The sequence below is a fragment of the Equus przewalskii genome, chromosome 22, assembly GCF_037783145.1.
Source record: "Equus przewalskii isolate Varuska chromosome 22, EquPr2, whole genome shotgun sequence".
Taxonomy (NCBI): Eukaryota; Metazoa; Chordata; class Mammalia; order Perissodactyla; family Equidae; genus Equus; species Equus przewalskii.
In genome coordinates this window covers 2116194-2137753 of record NC_091852.1, presented here as the reverse complement: position 1 = coordinate 2137753, position 21560 = coordinate 2116194, and the positions used below count along the sequence as shown (strand labels likewise).

General features: G+C 43.5%; 1 protein-coding gene across 30 annotated transcripts in view; it reads left to right on the top strand.

Moving 5' to 3' along the window:
* The window catches only part of AOPEP (aminopeptidase O (putative)), a 376610-nt gene that overhangs the window by 235276 nt on the left and 119774 nt on the right, over window positions 1-21560 (top strand). For 28 of the 30 annotated variants that reach the window (XR_011531426.1, XR_011531425.1, XR_011531428.1 and 25 more), the window contains one exon: window positions 21331-21393. Coding sequence is in view for 24 of the 30 variants with exons in the window: in XM_070589922.1 (XP_070446023.1) it covers window positions 21331-21393 (63 nt within the window). In the remaining 6 variants the exon portion in view is untranslated. Of the gene's footprint in view, window positions 1-11371; window positions 13121-15116; window positions 16552-21330; window positions 21394-21560 lie in introns of those variants that run through there. The other 2 variants (XM_070589941.1, XM_070589940.1) reach the window with 2 other exon arrangements.

Here is a 21560-nt window from a genome sequence, read left to right as displayed (position 1 = left end):
GAGATTTGCCTCTGAGCGGTACATTTTTTCCAAAGGTCTAGTTGCATTAGTGACAGCTTATGGTGTAGACAAGAATCTCTGCTCTAAACTGACGAAACCTGCTGTCAAAACACAGCCAGGTGCAAGGAGGCCAACCCAGCTATAAATTGTCTTTAAGATCCAACTGGTATTTCCTTGGGTGCTTAACTGTTCAGTAAAAACAACAGTGTCAGACAGAAAAGACCCTGATTTAGTGCACATCTTTCCATTGGTGAGCGATCAGACAGCATCTTTTCATCTTTCTTGCCCATTTCTGCCGTTATTTATATGGGTGATGATGGTTTACCTGCTCACAGCCTTGCGTGCTCCTTGAGAGTTCCTTCTCCTTTCCACTGCAGTGAAAGGCTGTGCCAGGCCCGGGACCCTCTGGCTGCAGGAGCCTTGTGGTGAATGGGACACCTTGTTCTCTGTCCCCGTCATTAGGATATAGAGTTACGAGCATGTTTGGCCTGGAGTGATGACCGGAGCACTGAGTCGCTCCGCTGTCCCTTGTTCTCGTTGAAAGTTTGTGTCTGCCAGCAGCCGAAGTGGTCCTGAGCAGGAGTCACGTTCTCCTGGTGACGATTCCTCTCCACACGTCACAGAGGCTTTTTGTCTTCTCTCAGCAAGGCTTGCCTGTGGTGGGCCTGCATTTTCCTTTTTGGCCATGTTGAATGGAAATCATTTTTAAAAAGTGTGGAAATAGCTTCAGCAGAGAATAAAAGTAAGCATGAGCCCCAAAGAAGTAAAAGAAATTGGATCCAAACCTCTTTAAAGGACACTCAACCCTATAAGCTTTGACTTTGCAAGCAGATTTAAAATTAATTATACCATTGGTATTATAGATTACTTCCTTTTATGACTTTTTTCTGACTACAGAAGTATTACGTATTTATTTTGGACTATAAAAAAGTTTGTAATAAGAAAATTAAAATGACCTAGAGATAATTTTTTTCTTTTTTTTCTTTTGGTGAGGAAGATAGGCCCTGAGCTAACATCTGTTGCCAGTCCTCCTCTTTTTGCTTGAGCAAGATTGTCACTGAGTTAACATCTGTGCCAGTCTTCCTCTATCTTGTATGTGGGACGCTGCCACAGCATGGCCTGACAAGTGGTGTGTAGGTCAGCACCAAGGATCTGAACTAGCGAACCCCAAACCCCAGGCCGCCAAAAGGAAACATGCGAACTCAACCAGTACTCCACCAGGCTGGCCCCCAGAGATAATTTTTTGATATAAATCCTTTCAGTCATTTTTCTGGATATATGAATATATAGTTTACCTCTTTCTTTGCCTCCCTTTTTAAAAATAAAAATAATATGTTCTCTGTTGCAACAATAGCAAAATATAAAACATCAAAGCCCTTGCTGCCTTCAGTGTACTCCCCAGAGATAATCCTTGACTGATAACAGCTGGGTATGTGTCCCTCTGCACATTTTCTCTGCTATACAGCATATAGGTGCATACCCTTTTTCAGCAAAATTTTAATCTAATTATCCAAACAAAGTTTCCATTTAAAAATAGATCTTGGGGCTGGCCTGGTGGTGTAGGGTTAAGTACACACGTTCCGCTTTGGTGGCCTGGGGTTCACTGGTTCGGATCCCGGGTGCGGACATGGCACCACTTGGCAAGCCATGCTGTGGCAGGCATCCCACATATAAAGTGGAAGAAGATGGGCACGGATGTTAGCTCAGGGCCAATCTTCCTCAACAAAAAGAGGAGGATTGGCAGCAGATGTTAGCTCAGGGCTAATCTTCCTCAAAAAAAAAAAAAAAATATATATATATATGTATATATCTTAAGCAGTTTCCCATATTCCTTGATATAATTCAAGAGCAATAATTTTTAACAGCTGCATAGCTTTCTAACGATGAGTATCGTCTTCCTTGGTATCCTGGGGGGATTGGTTCCAGCACCACAAGGATGCCAAAATCCACAGATGCTCAAGTCCCTTATATAAAGTGGTGTAGTGTTTGCATATAACCTATGCACATCTTTCCATACACTTTAAAACATCCCTAGATTACTTGTAATACCTAATGCAATGTAAATGCTATGTAAATAGTTGTTATGCTGTATGGTTTAGGGAATAATGACAAGGAAAAAAACGTTTGTACATATTCAGTAAAGACACGGCCCTCGTAGGCCTTTTGATCGTGGTTTGTTGAATCTGGAACCTGTGGATGCAAGGGCTGACTGTACCGTAATTTAATTTACTCAGACCCCACCCCCTACTGTTGGGATAGTATACATTATTTCTAAGAAAGTTGCCCATTTTGATAATTTGACAGTTCTATAAATAGATTTTGATTTCTTTTCATGTCTGGCCAAAGGTCTCCCCACCACCAGCCCATGTGTACATATATTCCAATCTTCTTTTAAGACATTTATATGCAAATACATTAGAAATAACTTCTCCTCACCCAGCCTTTCTTCTCTACTTTCTTATTTTAGTTGCTACAGAACTCTCTGACTCCTCCCTTTGATTTCTTGCCCACATTGCCAAGTCCTGATATCCTTATATACATATATATTAAATTTCTAATTTTCTTTCCTAGTGCCTCCTCCATTTTTAGGGCAGTAGCTAATTGGTCTTTTAGCTGCCAAACTGTCTAGCTTTCCATCCATCGTCCACATCTATACTAAGTGAATCTTCCCAAAACATGTCTCAGATCTGTTCTCACCAGAAACTTTTCTTACCGTTAAGAGTGCGTTTAGAACAAACTCTTTGGCCTGCTATTTGAGGCTATCAGCAGAACTGCCTCAAGCTCCCATTTTAAACTTTAATTCCTACCACTCCGAGGCATATGCCCAACCATAATGACCAGTCTCCAAATATTTGTGAGCTTTACCACCAGCCCTCCTTTGTGCATGCCCTTTTCTTTCCTTGGAATGTCTTCCTTTCTCTGTCTTTGGTAGGTATCGTAACCCCCCTTATAGTGTTGTTCTCTATAGATGTGTCTCATACATTTCCTCCCCCTCCCATGGAAACAAGGGTTGCGTCTGACTCATCCTTGCCCCACCTGCTACGACGCACATAGCAGATGCTCAGGGGCTCACTGTCCAGTCCGGTCATTACCGGCCACACGTGGTTGTTCAGCACTTGAAAAATATCTAGTGCACCTGAGAGCTGATTTTTTAATTTAATATAATCAAAGTTTAAGTTTTAAACCTAATGATTCAGTTATTGTTTGGAAAACTTGGGTATGTGAATGAATCCACTTTTTCAGTGGTAAATTTTATGAAATCTAAATACAGACCAAGCATTTCGGATTAAAATTTAGCCTCCACATTGGGGTGGGCTGTAAAACATATCAGATTTAGAAGACTTAATGCAAAAAAAAAAAAGGTAAAATATCTCATTAATGGTTTTTTAAATGTTGGTTACACATTGAAATGATAATATTTTGGAGACATCGTAATCCATTGTATAGGTACCCAATAGAATATATTATTAAAATTAATGTTAGCTGTTACATCTCACTTTTTAAAAAATGTGGCAACTAGAAAATTTTAAATGACAAATATGGCTTACATATACGTCTGTTGAGCAGTGCTGCTCTAAAGCTATCAGTTGAATTAAAATCTGAGTGCATAATGCCTTAAAATCCTTCACTGAATAGATGTAATTGAAATCATCTGTATTTTCGTTAAATGTATGCATAAAGCTAGAGCTGGGCATCCGTGGAGGGCTTCAGTGGACTGTGACAGCACTGGTGATTGTAATCCCTCGATGGACTGCTTGTCCACCGTGGGCATTCAGAAGGGCATGAACTAATTACCAGTCTCACTTCAGCTCTTAATTTCGACTCCCAGGTGAAATATTTCCTGAGGTACTAATGAGTGGCACACTGACACCCATGAACCCTTCAGCCCTTCTGTGACTTCATCTCCTCTTTGGGGAAAGTGCTCAGCAGATGTTAAATAGCGAAATCATGAGCAGCAGTGACAGCAATGAGGGTAGAGAAGAGGAGTAATGGCCGATCACAGAAAGTGTCCCAGAAATAGGCAGGAATCCACTCAAGCTTCCAGGCTCGCTCCTGAATCCCAGAGTTTAGAACAGCAGGTTATTGTGTCATCTTGGAAAAATGCCACTTCTTTCCATGCAAACACCTGCAGGTTGCCAAAGTCCACACAAACAAGTGATGGAAAACTTAAGTCTTGTAGGGAAAATGCTGCAGTCACACAATTGAGGAAAGTTGATAAGATACGATGCAAGAGACTTTCTATCATTGGAGCCATGATGGCTTTTAGCACACTGAAAGCCAGGTGCTTTCTTAGGGGAATAACTTGTAGGCTTCTTTTAGCACAGATTATGTAATGTTGTCAACACTGAAGGCACATTAGGATACTCAATCTCAGTGCTGTCTGTAAGAATTCTACATTTAGTGGCAATTCAAGAAAACTGAGACTGGTTATTTTGCAAATTCCAGAGAAATTGTATTTTTCAAATTATATGTGCTGTGAGATCCTTGGTTCTTTTATATCAGTAATAGCAGTTGCCATAATGTGGTGTGCGTTTTGGGCTTCTAATAATTTTACTGTCATTTTTGTCTAGTGGTTTGACTCATATTTTCTAAGTGACTAAACATGTCAGGGACCCTTAGAGATAAATTGACTAGGTTCTCTGGCCTCACTTGGGGCAGAGCCTGCAACGTCAATGAGTTCCCACGGTCACTTACTGTTCATCGAAGAGCCTGGCCCTTCCCACAGACTCCTCAAAGTGGTGCACTGCTGGCAGCCACAAGAGACAGGGAGACATTTTATTAAAATCGTTTCATTTTTAGCCTAATTGCCTTTAGTTTTGGCATCTGTGGCTTCATCTCATATTAGTTAGCTTGGGCGGCCAGAACAGAATACCACGGACTGGGTGGCTTCACCAACAGACTGTTATTACATCACAGTTCTCAAGGCTGGAAGTCCAGGATTAAGGTATGGGTAGGTCTGGTTTCTCCTGAGGCCTCTCTCCTTGGCTTGCAGATGACCACCTTCTCGTTGTGTCCTCACATGGTCTTTCCTTTCTGTATGAGGAGATCTCTGTCTTAATCTCTTATAAGAATAATGTTCTTATAAGGACACTAGTGAGATTGGATCAGGGCCCATGTATGTGATCTCATTTTACCTTGATCACCTCTTTGAAGGCCCTGTCTCCAATACAGTCACACTCTGAGCTTCTGAGGGTTACAACGTCAACATGTGAGTTTGGCGGGAACACATTCAGCCCAGAGCAATCTTTATTCCCAATACGTCTCTGGTTAGTTCCACATTTCTTGTGGATCCCTTCAAAATGGCCAATAAAAATCACCCAAGTCAACCTCATATATTTTATTCCCCTTATGAGTGAATATGCTTTCAGTATAATTTTTTGGTCCCAAATGACAGTGGTTTCTATTCCACAAAAATGAAAAGTCTCTGATAGGGTGAGAGAGAAAGAAATGTGGGAAGGAAGGGTTCATCTTCCCAGAGGGTAGTAGGTAAGTGAAGCTCTGTGCTGGGCATTGTGTGTGATTTGGGGCATCTGATTTGACACTGTCCAAATGTATTGACCTCTTCACAGCATAAGGCACCATGATGGAACAGGAGACATTTTCCTTTGGTGGACCAAATGAAAGCTCTGTGTCCTTCCTTCTTTTCTCTCCCTTTCAAAACCTAATTTCCAGAAAGAATTTGAATCTCATTCACAGTAGTCTTAAGACTAGACTCCAACTGAATAATAAAGATTAAAAGCGTTTCCTCTCCCTTGAAGATTTCCTTTGTGACTGTGTCAGAGCTTAATTAAGCTTCTACAGAACTGTCAAGCATCCCAGACCAGATGGATGAGATTTGCAAGAGGAAGCTTCTTCGAGGATCTGAAATCATACCTCCTAGTCCATGCCTTCCCTCCCTGCCCCTTTTCTTCTTTCCATGAATATAGCCTGTACATCTGTCCTTTATGAGGGACTGTGAATGACTCAAAGATGAGAGAAACAGCGGCTTTGCCCTCGAGAGGCTTTATAATTCACTAGGAAAAACCGATACACAAAAAACTCACCTAAGGCAGAAACCAGTGAATGGTGAAACACGAACGAACTTTCAGAGTTCAGAAGAAAGAGGCCATTTCCCATTTGTGGAAGCAGAGAGGGTTGAGGTACGATTTGAAGTCAGTTTTGAAGGACAGGTAGAGGAAAAGGCGTTGCAGGCAGGGAGAGAGACAACAGCTTCTGGGGTAGAAAACTGAGTCTGCGTGTTTGAGCAGCATCAGGCAGAGTCAGATCTCAGTGACGGGGGCTAATGAATTAGTTTGTCATCAGCATGATTAAGGTTCAGTGGGTAGTGCCCCAGGACCAGCAGAATGGAGGCAGCTTCTCCAGTGGGCGGGGTAGGGCAAGAACCATCCCAGTCAGCTCTCTCTCCCTCTCAGCTGCCTCCCCAGCCCCAGCTCCAGCCCCAGCCCCACGCTAACCAAGGCCGTTCTGCCCTGAGTAACAGAGGGGAGAGTGAATTTTTTTGGAGTGCTAGAATGCATCAGGCGGATGCGTTTTGACCATGATTTGGAGGAGTGATCTTTGGCTGTCCATTTCTCATTAGGAACGAGTTTAATGTTGCCTGCTTTGCAGAGAGAGGATCTGCGAAAGGGATTGATTAGTAAGGCAGGAGACAACCAGACTGCACGGGGACTTGAATGGGATGATGGAGAGCTCCCTCAAGATTCAGCAGCCACAGGCTGTGGAAAGAGGCCAGTACATGAGTGGCAATTAGAGACCTGGGCAGGTGGGCCAGCAGCCTTGCTAGAAAGAAAACTCCCTGGATGAAAGGCCAAGCCTTTCCCCTCTGCCCAGGTCCTAGGGAGTCTTATGGAGTGAGAGGAACAGCTAGACTTTTGTGCCTTGGTTTTTGACTTTGAGCTTTCCTGACCAGAAGCTATTCGTTTACATGGATACTTTTAAAAAGAATCATTAAATATCTGGATGGCCAATGGGGTCTCCCCAGAGCACACGCAATGGGCTGAGGAACATCTACAGGTGCCCTCAAAGAAATAAGTAGGAAGCCACATGGAACAAGCACAAATTCATGTAATGCAGATGATATGCCCGAATCCTGCTAAGTGATGTCCCGGGAGAATGCTGAGGAAACTGACCGGGACGGAGGCTTGCATCCTTCAGGAGCTCAGATTGGACATGAATTTTTAAAGTGAGCTCAGAGGAAGGCATATGAGAATGACTTTCTCAGGTGGATAAAGAGCGCTTGAGAACTTTTTTCTTTGAAAAGTATAGAAATTCTTAACTGGCCTAGATGAACACAGACACGTCCAGAGTGTGACACTGTGGAGAGAAATCCAATATTTGCTTGGTGGACTAAGGCTAAACCTGCTGTTCTGCCTTTTGAACCAGAAGGAAAAGGAAGCACTAGCTTTGAAAAGTTTATTTGGCTCAGTCCGCTTGATGGAGACAGTTGGCAGTGGCCTGTGCATACATGGGTGTTAATAAAGAGATAAAGCTGGGTACTTTCTGGAAGCATAGCTTTGTAAGCTTGGGTTGGAAGCCTTTAGGTACACCTAGTCCAGTTATGCCAAGACCTGGTTATCAGAATCATTCAGGAAGTTGTTTAAAACTACAGATCCCCGACTCAGGCCGCACCCACTGAATGAGGGTCTCCATAAGCAGCACTAGGACCTACTGATAGAATCCATAATTATGTCATATTTTGGAATATATTCTATCAAAAGAAGTTCTCTTCTTTGCTGAGTACAATCTGAACTCTTTGAGTCCTTCAATTTTATATTCTTCCTGAGCCTCCAAATATTTGGCTTTGTGGTTTAGTTTATTTGTTCAACCAATATGCCAAGCGTTGTGCCGGGCAGTGGGCATACAGAGCTGAAAGGGCACAGCCCCTGCCCATGAGTCCACCATCTGTGGGGGCATCTGTAAACCAACCATTGTTCAAGCATGCACAAGGGGCCTCTGCCCTGAGTCCAGACTTGGGAGGACCTGTAGAATTGACTTCTGTATTTGCTCCACACATCCAGGATACTAAGTCCATTAGAAGACAGCATACTCAGAGGCTGGAGACTCGGCTGTGCCCTACTCGGTCACAAGTCAGCCAGCTCATTGTGCAAGGGAGCCAGTGTGATTGTCCTCAAGGTGCAAAGTCTGGTGAGCCGTGTTTGGACATACGGGCATTACTTATTTTATAGGTCCATACGTACTGAACCCACAGATTGACTTAAGTAAGGACGTGTCAGCTCTCATAAAGAGTGTACCATTTAACAGGATTTCATTGTAATGGTGCTTTATCTATTTCACAGAGAGGTCTTTAGAAAGAAGGAGCAATGTAAACTCAAAGAGCTAGGACAAAGATATCAGCTTCAGATTGTAAACCTTTATGTCAATAGAAGAACATCTGATTCAACTTTTTAAGAACTGCCCCATTCTCTCTTTTATTAGGCTGAAGACATATTCTGGTAGGTTCTTAATTGAAGGCAGATTCTTCTATATTTGCATTATGCTCTTCCCACACACATACGCAGGCCCCCTTGGCTCTTTGACATTGCACAGCATCGTTGCACACACTGATGTTCAGATCAGCATCCCAGGCCTCTGGGCAGCTCCTCTGACGGTGGCCGTCCACAATGCTCATGACTTGTGCCAGTGTCATTGCCAGAGCACCTGCTGATGAGGAAAGCTCTCAGGAACACTTGGCTACTTTTAGAATATAAGACTTTTTCCTTCTCTCTTGTGGAGAGCCATTATGTTGTACAAAATAGATGTATATTTAATATCTGCTTTGTATATATTTCTTGAGTGGGGCCTCTATGGCTTCGTGGTTAAATATTAGTCTTTTCTGGTATTGCATGACTTTTGGTCTGCTTTAGAATCCTAGGCTAGGGGCGAGTCTTGAAGGAGCGCTCCTCTTTTTACAGTGGGGGAGCTGTGCCCCAGGAGTTAGCTGTGCCCTTAGTTAGTGGCAGACCCAGGGCTTGGATCTAGGCCCCTCCATCCTCAGTCCATCCGACTTAGGCATTCTGTGGTTTTAGCAGGGTTGTTTTTAATCAAAGTCAGCTTGTTCCCATTGTTGCCTAAGTTTTTACAAAGCCTATGCTTAGCTGATAAGTGAATGCAGGAGAGATCCCTGAGCAGTGGTCATTTTTAATTTAATTAATGACTGCTCCTTTTCCTGGAACTGTTCTTTCCTATTCTTTAGTGAGCAAGAATGTGCACAGTGAGTGTGGTGGTGTGGACCTCACGTTCCTGGGCCTTTCATAAATATGAGTCAGGGGTATATATATCCCTCCTCCATTTAGTTGTTTCTAAGGGGTAGCCCTGTGTAGCTTACTGAATATTTTGCCTGGGAAGTACTGGGCTTGATTGCATCGAAGAGTTGGTATCTTTTTTGGTGTGAATGAATGTGAGTGTGTGTAGAGATTAGTTTAGTTCTTTGCCTTTGGAAAGATACAGCTATGAGATGGAAACTAAATTAGATGATAAATACCAGGTCACCAAAACAGCAAATGAGAAAAAGCCATTGGTCGAACAAAAACGTGCCTTTATATACCTTCTACAGCATTTAAGGGATATCCCCTGTATCGTCTTACTTGCTTTCAAAAGCAAACTCCAATGAGGATCCCTGGCTTTGCCCTCATTTTGTCCCCTATGCTGACCCAGAGCGGGAGAGTGACAGGGGCACAGCCTGGTGGTGGCCAGCCAGCAAGTGTATCACAGGTCACTGACGGTCAGTGATTGTCAAACTGCCCAGATCCAAACATGTGCTTAACCAGGACAGCATTCACATCACACACGTCTCTCTGTGTGGCAGTTGTCCATGATTTATTGATGCTCGGTAATGAATGTGTTCAGCTCCTTCAGCAGAAGACCCTGTCCTTCCAGGTCAGTCCTCTAGCTTGGGCCTTCACAAGCTCAGGGTTTTCTGCTTCTGATCCTGTCTCGTTATAAGCGCCACCATTGCACTCTAAGTGGGGTCCAGACAATTTGATGCATAAAATGCAAGGCTGCATTATTTTGAGGTTAATGAGCAAGAGTGGAGGATGGTGGAGGAGGAGAGTCAGTGTGTTATATCCAAATTGCTGTATTCACAGAGTGCGCTGCAGTGAAGTTTTGTTCTGCAAGCTTAATCCTATAGTGGATGAAGGAGGCGATTGAGACATTAGGTGCAACTTTGGAGGCAGCCTTACATCATTAAGCTGTGTGGCCGTGGGCGAGCCACTTGCCTTCTCTGAGTCCTCACTGCTTCTTTGGGGAATGAGGGGAGATGGCCTGGGTGAAGGCCAGAGCCACTTTGCACCTCGTGTCACTACATGCTGTGCCTGGTACCTCGCTGAGGCCTGAGCTCATCTCTGAGAAGAGGAAAGTTACTTTTCCTCTAAGTCTCTGCCTTTTCTCCCTGAGAGTCTGCTGAACTGCCTTCAGACTGAAAACTTCCCCTTAGTTTGGAGTGGTATTGAGAGAGTTTTCATAAGTTTCACTTCATCCTGAGTGGTGTTTTACAAACATATACTCCCAAGAAACTCTGTGCATTTCTCTTCTCTCCCACTTGAAAATTGCCATTTGAAAGATTATTGAGAGAAATCTTAAGTAATAATCAATCTACAAGAGCATTTATGCTGGTTGATCATTGAAGAATAGGCATTTGCTTCTAATTCAAATCAGTTATTCACAGATATTAACCAGTTTTACCAGCAGGAGATGAAAAAAATTTTGCTAGAGTTGTCACTGTCTCGATATTCCTGCAGATCAATAAAAACTACAGGTGAGTTTTACCTTGGACAGTGGCAGCTGTTATCTCTAGCATATATTTTGAGACATAAAAATAAGTACTTGTTTATGTCTGTTGCCTAAATGACTTTGGGGAAAAACGTCGAGTGAGTTCCAGGTTGCCTTTTGAAGGAGGGGAAAACATGGCCAAATGCTCCAGAAGGAGCACCTTATTTTTTATGCTGCTTTTATATTTAAATCATTAGAGTATTTGCTCCTTTAAAAATAAAAACAAACAGATCCAGTAATGAAATGTTTATGAGAAATTGCCACAGTGATGGCTGCTTAGGTTGTAGCAGAACGTTGCACTGTTCCTTATATTGAGAAAGTAGAATGTATTTGGGATTGAGGTATAACAAGAAATGATCAAACCCAGATGCTTTCCTAAAATTATATTTTCAGTGCATTTATATGTCTGTTACAAAGTGTGCTACATGCTAAAAATATTTTCCTTTGTAGGCCAAGGGAAATTTCAAAGCACATCGAGGGCTATATAGATCAGATGGTTTTTCTTAAGAGTGTTAAGGGCATACTGGTTGTTATGAGCCCCGACTTTACAATATGACATTATTTATGCCAGAAAGCTTCACAACTCAATTCTTAATTTCAGCAACTTTATTGGCATGAAAATGCACGGAAGGGAGGCCAGAGTCAAGACATCAGAAGTGGGGACTGAGGCCCTAGGGCAACAAGTGATGTTGAGATTGGACTGGAGAGAAGGCCTGCTCCCCTGTGGCCTGTTCCATGGGGAGAAGTCGCCTCCCCGTCCAGCGGCTCCTCTGGCCTTTTCTCCAGGTACTCCATCTTCTTTCTCTTGGTGTTCTCTTCCTTCCTCCTCAGTTGTGCGTGCCGTCTCTTTTCATGTCCCATGCGGCCAAGCGAGGATGCGTCCTCTTTAAGACTCTTCTTAGTTGCAGTTATTACAGAGTTGGCTACTCCGGAGTTCTCACTGGCTCTCTCTTCCTCAAATTGTACTTCTTCATCACTGTCCTTGGTTTTGTAATTGAGGGATGTCTGCCTGGGTTTTGCATAAATGCTTCTATTGAATGAAGCTGTAAATGGGTAAATCCAAGAATATATATGTTGTGTAACTCTCTTAGAATTATATTTTTCATTTAATCCTTCTCTTTCCCCACCCCCAAGTATATGGGGGTATACTATTTTCCATATTAGAACATCAGAATGAAAGAAAAGGCTATCATTTTTCTGAGTAAGGTCAATGCTAAGTGCTTTATACTTAATAGCTATTTATTTCTTCTGGTCACAGCTCTATAAGATAGACATTATTGTTATACCCATTTTATAGATGAGGAAACTGAAAAGCAAGTCTGTCTAATTGAAAAGTCCAAGTTCTTCAGATTACATTGGCTTTAAATGCATGTAGCTACTATTAGGATTTTAGCAGGGGTTTTTTGCATCTAACACCTGGTCCTGCTGGTACCTTCAAAGAACAATGTAGAAATATCAAGTTTCATTTTGTGATCTTTTTGTAACAATGGAGGGCTTATTGTTTTGAGTGAGATGGGACTAGACACGGAATGATCTCCTTTATAAGAAAGCATGTAAGAGAGAGAACTTGCTTCCTTGTGTCCACCAGTCCTTCAGAAAGGGACAGCTCCTTGTTTGCAGCGGCTGAGACGTGTTGTGTCTCTGCAGGCTCCATCCAATGGCATCGATTCTGTGTGGTGGTCACGTCAGGCTTTTATTATGATGTCACAACTCAGTTATTTTGAGACCTTTGAAAGTTTAGTTAAGTTCAAAATACCAGACAGGCTTTTGTTGCTGAGGGGAAAGAGGAAGAGAATTAAAATTTATTGGTCTACTTTGTGCCTCTTGCTTTGTGTGCTATGTCATTTCATCTTCACCACAGCTCTCACAGATCTGTGAGGCAGATAGCATTATCTCCATTTCATGTGCTCCGAGACTTTGGGTGACATACCCAAGGTCACATAGCTTCTAGGCAAGGAGAGAAGGTGCCTGAGTCTAGTTTCTCAATGTGTATTTCCCGTTACACGTGACTTTGTACAGAGATAGTTAAGCCATATTCATAGGACAGCTCTTAAAAACAGCAGCAGCACATTTGGTTGTACATTGGCATGATTGCCATTGCCCTTGAACCTTAGAGAGCAGGGCAGTGACATAAGAAATGCTCAAATAGAAGGCAAAGCTAAAACAGACCATAGTATTTGCACTATAAATTGAAATTCATAATTATTAAGTAATCAAATGACCGGAAGAGTGTTAGGGCTCAGAGAGTATAACATGCCTAATATTAATATGAATGTAAAGTAACTGGGTGGATTCTTAAATTCTGCATGTTAGGAGGTGTTTATGATGGTCTAATAAAGCTCTAACGTTCTTTGTGGTTCTTTTCCATCTCTTATGCTACTGAGCACAAAAGCTATGTTGTGTGCAGAATGACTGGCTTTATCCCTAATAGAAAGAAGTTATGTTTGGTATCTAAAGAACAATGAAGTTTGCTGCTTGGCTGACCAATGCTGGATCAAGTTCACATTCCCCGGCTCCTGCTCTCCCACCTCCACACACAGGGGTGGAAGCAGAGGGAAGGGAAGGAGGACAGATCCTTTTTCCACAGAGAGAGAGAGAGATGTGAGCTAGGGCTTTCCTAATATGGACACAGCCGGGCCTGTGTAGCATTAACATTGATTTAATCCACGGCTGGAGGAAACATCCTACAAAGAGTAAAGAGATTAGCAGCCAATTAATTCTGGCCCTTCCCATTGTTTTCCTGGAACTCTTCTTGTATGGATCTAAATGTTTGGTGAGCAAACATTCTGGAAAATAGCTCTTTCTCATATATTATTTTATTTGGGATGGCAACTCCCCGCCCCCCCCCACCCCGATTATGATAAACTTTCCTTACTGTGTGTGTGTGTGTGTGTGTGTGTGTGTGTGTGTGTGATCTTACTTCTTAACAGAGGTAGGATGATTCAGGCCCGTTCCTCTTGTTTGCAAATTGTGACTTCATTGGGTTCCTTTGTGAGGCCAGATGATAGGCAGCCTAGTCTGAGTGCCAAGATTTTTAAAAATAGACATGATGGAAAAAGAAAAACAGACATGCCAGGGGCCACAGACTCCCAATGCCTAGCCTCCTTTAAAGGCACCGTGGAGCAGGGACATTCCATGTCACCCACTCCATCTTAGGGAATAACCAAAGGGACCTAGACATGAGCGTTTGCTTTTCAAACTAGTGAAATGTTAACATATATGTTTTGTGTTTTTAATTAGTAACTAATATTTTTTTAAGGCATTTTGCCACAGTGATTTTCCTATAGCATCAATGTAGTGTCTGTCTTTTCTAAATAAAGAAGCCCATTTGGTTAGAGCATTGTGCCCAAGACTCAAGGAAGTCAACCCATTGCTTCCTGTGTGGAACAGTAGCTTTTGCATGTGGCAGAGGGTCTTTTCTGTTGGTACACACTGTCCCCTAATCCAAGTCAGCCATCTTCCAGAAGCAAAATGACTGTTTCCAGGGAATGGGTGGCAGCCATTGACATAATTAGAACATTGTCAACAGGGGATGAATGGGGAATACCACCTCATGTATATAGCCTTCCAGCTCAGCACTACAATCTGGTGACCTGAAGACAAGGATCTATGGTCTGTTCACTCAGGATTCAGAATTGCATTAACCGTGAACCTGGAAAAAACTCTAAAAAAGTCAAATATCCATCCATTCTTGCCTCCCTTCTGGGTTAGTGTTGAGATCTTTCACTTCTTTTTAGTTCTTTTGTGTGTATGCTTAATTGCTCTTGCCCAGAAGTTAATCCCTAAGTGTAAGCTATAGGAAATGCTATCTTGGGTCAGCCCGACAGCCCATCTGCCCAGCACTGTGTCTGCCATCTGCCCAAAGGGACTTATCGTAATAGAACATAATGGGTGGTAGTCCTCTGTGGCATTGACCTTAAAATTTAGATGTCTCCCAAACATCTGGAATTTCTTCATAGTAACCAGTTAGAGATGGGTCATCATTAAAATGATCTAAACCAGTCTGCACATTGGAATCACTAGGGGGTCGGGAGGGGACCTTAAAAATGACTGACTCCTGGGTCCCAAGCTCAGCACTGTGAATGTAAGTGGCCTGAGTGCCACCTGGGCATTAGGATTGGTGCACCTCCTAGGTGATTTTCATAGCAGGCAGGGTGGGAAGCACTGATCTAAAGCCACCCTGTAGTTTTATATTTCACCTGTGAAACTCTGAGGTTCCGGTGTGCATGCATGTGAAGCTCCTGTGGAGAAGTGCAGTCGTACCGGTGCTGAGGGCATATACTAGTATCTCTTTCCTCAAATGGCTCTGTCCATAGACTTTTACGGGGTGGGATTATATTTTACAGGCTGTGTTTTGCTCTGAGGTTGAGCTGATCCACATTATAAGCAAATATTTGAAGTGAGGCGGCGTGCTGGATGTTCCCTAAGCTCTAGTGCTGGAGTAGGAAGAGCACTGCATTTCCAGCTGGGGCTCGAAGCTCCACAGTACGGAGCACCGAAGGTACTGAAATTCCCTGAGATCAGTGTCTTCGTCCTGAAGATGAGACTGTGAGGAGCAAGACGCACTTTGTAAACTGCTGAGTCCTGTACAAACTGGCCACTCTGGTTTTTCCTCCCAGTGCTGAGGTTCCCTGGCACACGCAGCCCTTCAGGACTCGTCTGTCTTCAGGTCACTTCCCTCCAGCTTCTAGTGACGTTGTGTTCCAGTAGTCTAGAATTTTATAAATAACAGCTGCCTCCTACTGTAAGCACACCACAGGTGTCATTTGATCTTCACAACTCTGTGAGAAAGAGCTTAGAGAGAGCTTACAGCTAATGTGGCAGAGCCTGGATTCAAACCCAGCCAGGCTGTCGCACGCTGCTTACACCATGCCGCTTTCCTGCCTAGTCCACCATGTCCTGAGGACCCCCCCGGGATGATGTCTGTTCATCGTTGTGTTCACCAAGTCTGGGGCTCTGTTTTGTAGGAGGCACTCAACATGTTTGTTAAGTGAATAACCTAGCCATATGTCCAATTCACATTCTTCTTCCTGCAATCGAAGCCCATTTCCTCTGGTTTTGATATCAAAAGAGATAAAATACTTGGTTGGTTAACATTTTTATATCAGTCCTGTGTGATGTTCGTATAGTGTTATATTTATTTTTGGTTTCATCTTTTAACAGTTCTTCTCCTTGATTTTTATAATTAGGTATAAGCATACTTGCTTACCTTCTACTCTGCACTTCTAAGTATTGTTATCGGGCAGAAATACTCAAACCATAAAACTTTTCCAGACCCCCTCCTCCCCCCAAAAAAGAAAAAGAAAATTACAGAAAAAAGAAATAAACCCATAATATTTTATTTATTCATATTCCTCCTGTCCAAAACAGAGTTAAGGCAGCTTCCAAAGCAAAATATGGCATGATAAAAATAAATTAAGAAAAATGAAGCAACGTGAAAATAATGGTAGGAAAAGAAGATGAGGCCAGGAATTAAATTAGCATACAATATGCATCCCCTGAAGTTCCTCTACTTGGCTTAGAGGAGGGTCACAGAGCTTTCTAGAAGAGGGAAAAGGGATCAATTTGCAGTGTTCATGAGATGAAACAAGCCAGTTGCCTAAGTCCGACTCTTCTTGATGTTGATACCCAGGAGAAGTTTTCCTGCGGGTCCTCACAGAAAATTACTATTTAATGTAATAAACAACGCTCTAAAACCGTCCTTACAGTAAACATTGTGATGGATTTTATGGGGCTGTTTCTTATAATGCACCTCAATAAAGGTTGATGGCTTCTTACCAGAACATAATGCACTAACAGGAATTTCACAGAGCACCAGTAAGACGCAGCCCAGTGCCAGCTGTACGGTGGTCTGCCGTAATCCAAGAGGATCTTAGAGGATCTAGGATAGGAGTTTGGGCATCAGAAAAACCTGTGAACCTTCTGATGACTGGTGTGTGATTTGATCTTCACAACTCTGAAAAGGGGCGGGGGGGGGGGGGGGGCGGCGCTTTTTCTAGGGAGCCAATAGCTGATAGCTAAAGCTTCATCAGGTTCTCTGAGGGGGTCAAGACGGAAGAACTGAGCATGTTCCCTCAGGCAAGCTCTAAAAGCTTTTGAGCAAAAGTGGTTCAGGGCTATGGTTACTAAGAGGAAGAGGTTTGGTTAGCTAGTTCACTGCAGAGCAAATGCGGGATGGATTTCCTTTTTTGACAATTATGCTTTATAAAGACTTCCACTATGAGGTCCATTTGGCAGGGCCAAGATCCTCTTCAGAAGGAAATTAGGCATTCATTCTAACACAGAGACAAAATGGGCAATAATACAAATTACAATTTTTCTAAAATCAAATAAAGGAATGTTATATTTTAAAACAATGGAGCAAAATTTAAAGGCATAATCTTTTGATAACTTTGCCTCTAATCTTTACTTGTTATTTGCAACTTAAACTAACCTTGATTTTATTTTCAGTCCTGTGTAGACTCACACTTTTTAATTGACCCCGAATATATGTTGGCTATAGAGCCTTTCTGAAACCAGCAAAAGCTCTGGACCTCTCCAGCTTGTTTGGTGTTAAAAGGTCTTTTGACTTCTTATACCAGATAGTTTTCCCTCTGCTGTGCCCAGAAGAGTGTAGTTTACCATCTGAGGCTGTTGGGCTAATTAAAGGGCTCCCCTTGTTTGCCCTTTCCGCCTTCTGGGTGACTGCTCCTCGTTCCTCTGGATTGTGCCTCATTGCAGGGACACACACATGTTAACAGTGTGAAGTTGGTATGACTGTCACTCTCCAGGGAAAGGAGTCCTTTCCTCTCAACTAAAAAGAAGGAGAAAGTAGACAAAGGTTTTCCCTCCAAAAGTAATCTTCAGCCACTAGGTTAAGTAATGCTTTTATTTTAAAACAATGGCATTTTCCTCAGCCTCTGAAATTGTCTTCAGCTATTATAAACTGCTTGGACAAGAGAGTTTCTTACAACAACTTCCTTTTCAAACTTGCATCTCTACTAGACGAAGCGTTTTTAAAGATATAATTCACACAGAAAATATGTTTTTAAAAGATAGCTTTGAAGTGCTTTCACCACATTCTCAAAGATGAGTATTAGACTATCTACCTCCAACCACAGAAGCCCAGTTTTAACAAGGAGTCTCCCTCCATCGTCCCTTCCCGTCCCTTCACGGGGTCAGCCCCTGAAGAAAGGGGATTTAGGGACACAAAAGCAGAAATGTGTTGAGGCTATCTTGAACACAGTCAAAAAGAATATTTTCCCAGTGTCGTGCAATATGTCAACATTTCATTCTAGATTCAATTCAGCTCCTAGCACCATTTTGGAATATAATTTTAGTGATTAATATATGAAGGAATTAGGAACCTTTGTTTCTCATTTCTATTTTTTTTTTTTAAAGGTCATTTTAGAAGTACTCTGGCAATGTAACTGATGTCCCATGGTCTCTCTTTTAAAAAAATGCACAATTCTTTGCTCTTTACAAATTAAGGTATTTTAGTAGAGAAACAAACAGAAGTTAATTAGAAAGATCTTCATCTTAAGACTCCCGTCCTTCAAATTTCATCTGCCATTCATCCGGTCATTGGTTCCTTTTCCTTCCATTCACTTACTTTACAGATTGACTGAGCATCTACTGTGTACCAGGCAGTGTTTTTAGTGACTGGGCAAAAGTCAAGAACAAAATAGGTGGCATATTTTTCTTCCTGGGCCTTAGAGTCCAGTTGGTGAAATAGACAATCAATAAATTAATAAAAAATAGCTATAACAGAACTGTACAACACAAAGAATGAACTCTAATATAAAATATGGACTTTAGTTAATAATAATGTATCAAATATTGGTTCATCACTTGTAACAAATGCCCCAACTAATGCAAGATGTTAATAATAAAGGAAATTGTGTGTTATGTTGGGCAACTCTGTGTTTTCTGCACAAATTTTTCCAATTGCTCTAAAAAATAAAGTATAATTAAAAGTAGAAATTTTAAAATAGCTACAAAATATAAGCACTTTAAAGAAAATAAATAGGATGCTATTAGAAAGAATAGTGGGGTGACACAATTTGGATGTGGGAGTGAGAAAAGACCTTTCTGGAGAAGTGTTATTTAAGCCGAAAACTAGAGAATAAGCAGGAGCCAGCCAGGCAAAGAAGAGAAGGAAATGCATTCTCAATAAAGTGAAGTGATATTATTTGAACTACCTTCTTAAATATCATTCTGGTTCTCTGTTGAGGATTGATTCTGGGAGTGGGGGTGGGAGGGCAAGAGCACAAAGTAGGAGACAGAGCCAAGAGGCACTTAGAATGGACCACAGCTTTTGCTACCCAAAGTCCTAGAGGAGGAGAGTGACAGTAGGATGTCTCTTTTGCTCAGCTTCTGCCAAAACTGTTAGGTTCTCCATGAACTGGGTGCTGGGAAGAAAGGAGAGCGTCAGTGGCAGCAAGATGAGGTTCCCAGGTCTCAGTTCCTAAGATCTTTACACTGACTCTATGGCATTTAGAGAGTGAGGACCGATGGCATGTGCGTGTGCGTGTGCGTGTGTGTGTGTGTGTATTTGAGACTTCAACCGGATGAGAATTATAAGGGGGGGAAAAACCTTCAAGTAGTAACTACCCAGCTGTAACAACAGATTTTCATAGAAGTCTGTATGTATAAGATTTAATTTGCAGTAGTTACCTTTATTCCTGCTACTGGATTGTTGGAATTTATTTTTATTTTTTTGTTCTAAGACTACACGTTTTAAAATTGTTGATGAATCAACAAAGAGGACACTTAAGAAAAGTCCATTTAGGAAGCACTGTTTTAGTACATTGAACTGTTCCTATCAGAGTTCTTAGGGATAGTGAATTCCCAAGGTAAAAAACTAGAGTGGGTAAGGGAAATGTCAGCCAGTGATAGATTTCTATTGATTCTGAAACTATTAGTAGCATGGAAGCTTAGATAGTTCAAAGTTTTATTTCCATTTAAAATTAAGCAGCTCTGCATAGTCCACTGCATCATTTGTAATTTTTACCTGCCTATGTGTACGTGCACCCAAGATTTGCAGGGCCATTAACTATTTTTATGCATTTCTTTTACAGCAGAAAAATTGTATATGATGGTTGTACATTATTCGACAACACTGAAAAATATTTAGCAAATGAGTATGCATTTCATAGCACTTAGCTAGCAATGATACAAAATGGTAAATATGTCTAACTCTCTAGAGTTAGTTTTTGTTTTGTATTCCTGGAAACACAAACACTAAGTCAAGAATCCCCCATTTGAGCAGACTTGTTTATTTTAGGAAATAGAAGCGCATCATCAATGTAATTTTAAGTAGTCTAGTTATGAATATGGGATGAAGGGATAAAATAAAGTTTTCCACTCTGATGTCTCCATTAAGAAGCTCTTCTTTGTGTAAAATACTCCACGGCAGAGTTGCTTCTATTTAAAGTAGTGAGTTTGATCTTGGCTTTGATCTAACGCTTTTGATCTTGAAAGAAGGATGGAGGAGCAATAAAGAGACAGCAAGACAGATTTTCTTTAAAGAAATGTGATAAAGTTAAAGGGATGGTCAAGATCAGCAAACAGGAGTGCGACCCGACTCTTCTCCCCAAGCGCTCACCCCTGGTCTGCTTCAACCAACTTCTCATGCGGATGGGAAAAACGCCTTTTGGGGATCAGAAAAACTTGGGGATATCGCACACTTTTGTAAGCTAGGTGGAAACTTTCTCCCTAATTATGAGGACAGATTGTCCCCTTATGGAATTCTACTCAGTCGCGTTGGGGGTCCACGGGCCGGGCGAATGCAGCGCCGGCTGCGCTGAGCCAGAGTCCGTTGGCTCCGGCGACGCGCGGGCGGAGCACGGGGCTCGCCTTTTACTCCCGGAGAAGCTCCCGGCTTCTCCCCCAAGAGGTCACCTGCCACCGCCGCGGAGTCCGGAGAGGGTCGTTGAAAAATGTCTATTTAATGGCATCTACTCCATTCCCGGAGAAAAGTCCATTAGGAAAGTTCCTTGCCCTACGCGACGGCCATCTGGACACCTAGGTTTCTGACCCGAGGAGTGAGTTCAGGCTGGCTGCGGGGGTGGGGGCGCTTCTCGAGCTAAGCCTTTTCCACTGCGGCCGGGCAGCACTTCTGCTCCCGCGGGGGCCACGAAACCCGTTCGCGGATACCCAGGGGTCCGCAGGCGGGAGCTGGAAAGGTAAGGTGTGCGCGCCCGGATCGGCCCGGCGTGGGAGGGCGCGGGAGCGCGGACGCGGGCCGGACCCAGGACGAGCACGAGAGATGTTCGCGAAGAGAACAATAAAATAGCGGGCGCGCCGGCTGGGCGGGGGCGACCTGCGGGGAGCGCGGCGCGGCGGCTATACCTTTAAGGCAGGCCCCGCCCCCGCCGGCGCCGCCCGCCGCCCGCCGCCCGCCGCCTGCCGCCGGAGGGGTTGCGGCCCCGAGCGCCCGCGGCTCCCGGAGGGCCGGCCGGGCCGCGGCGCCCGCTGCGCGCTCACCTGCCGCCGGCGAGGTACGGGGCGGCGCGCCGGGGCGGGGGCGGGGAGGGGCTGGCGGCCCCGGGTAAACTTGACTCTGTCCCTTCCCCGCAGCCGCTGCAGAGGGAGCGCGGGGCCGCGGCGGCGTGCGGGCTGGCGCGGCGAGTGAGCGCCGAGGTGAGTGCGGGCGGGCGGGCAGTCCTCGGCGCCCTGGCCGCGGCGCACGGCCCTGCCCCGGGGCGCGCCCGAGGGGGCGGCGGGCGAGGCCACGGGCGAGGCTCGCGCTCCCCGCGCGGCCCAGGCCCCTGCGGGCCCCGGAGGGTGCGGGAGCGCGCGGGGCGAGG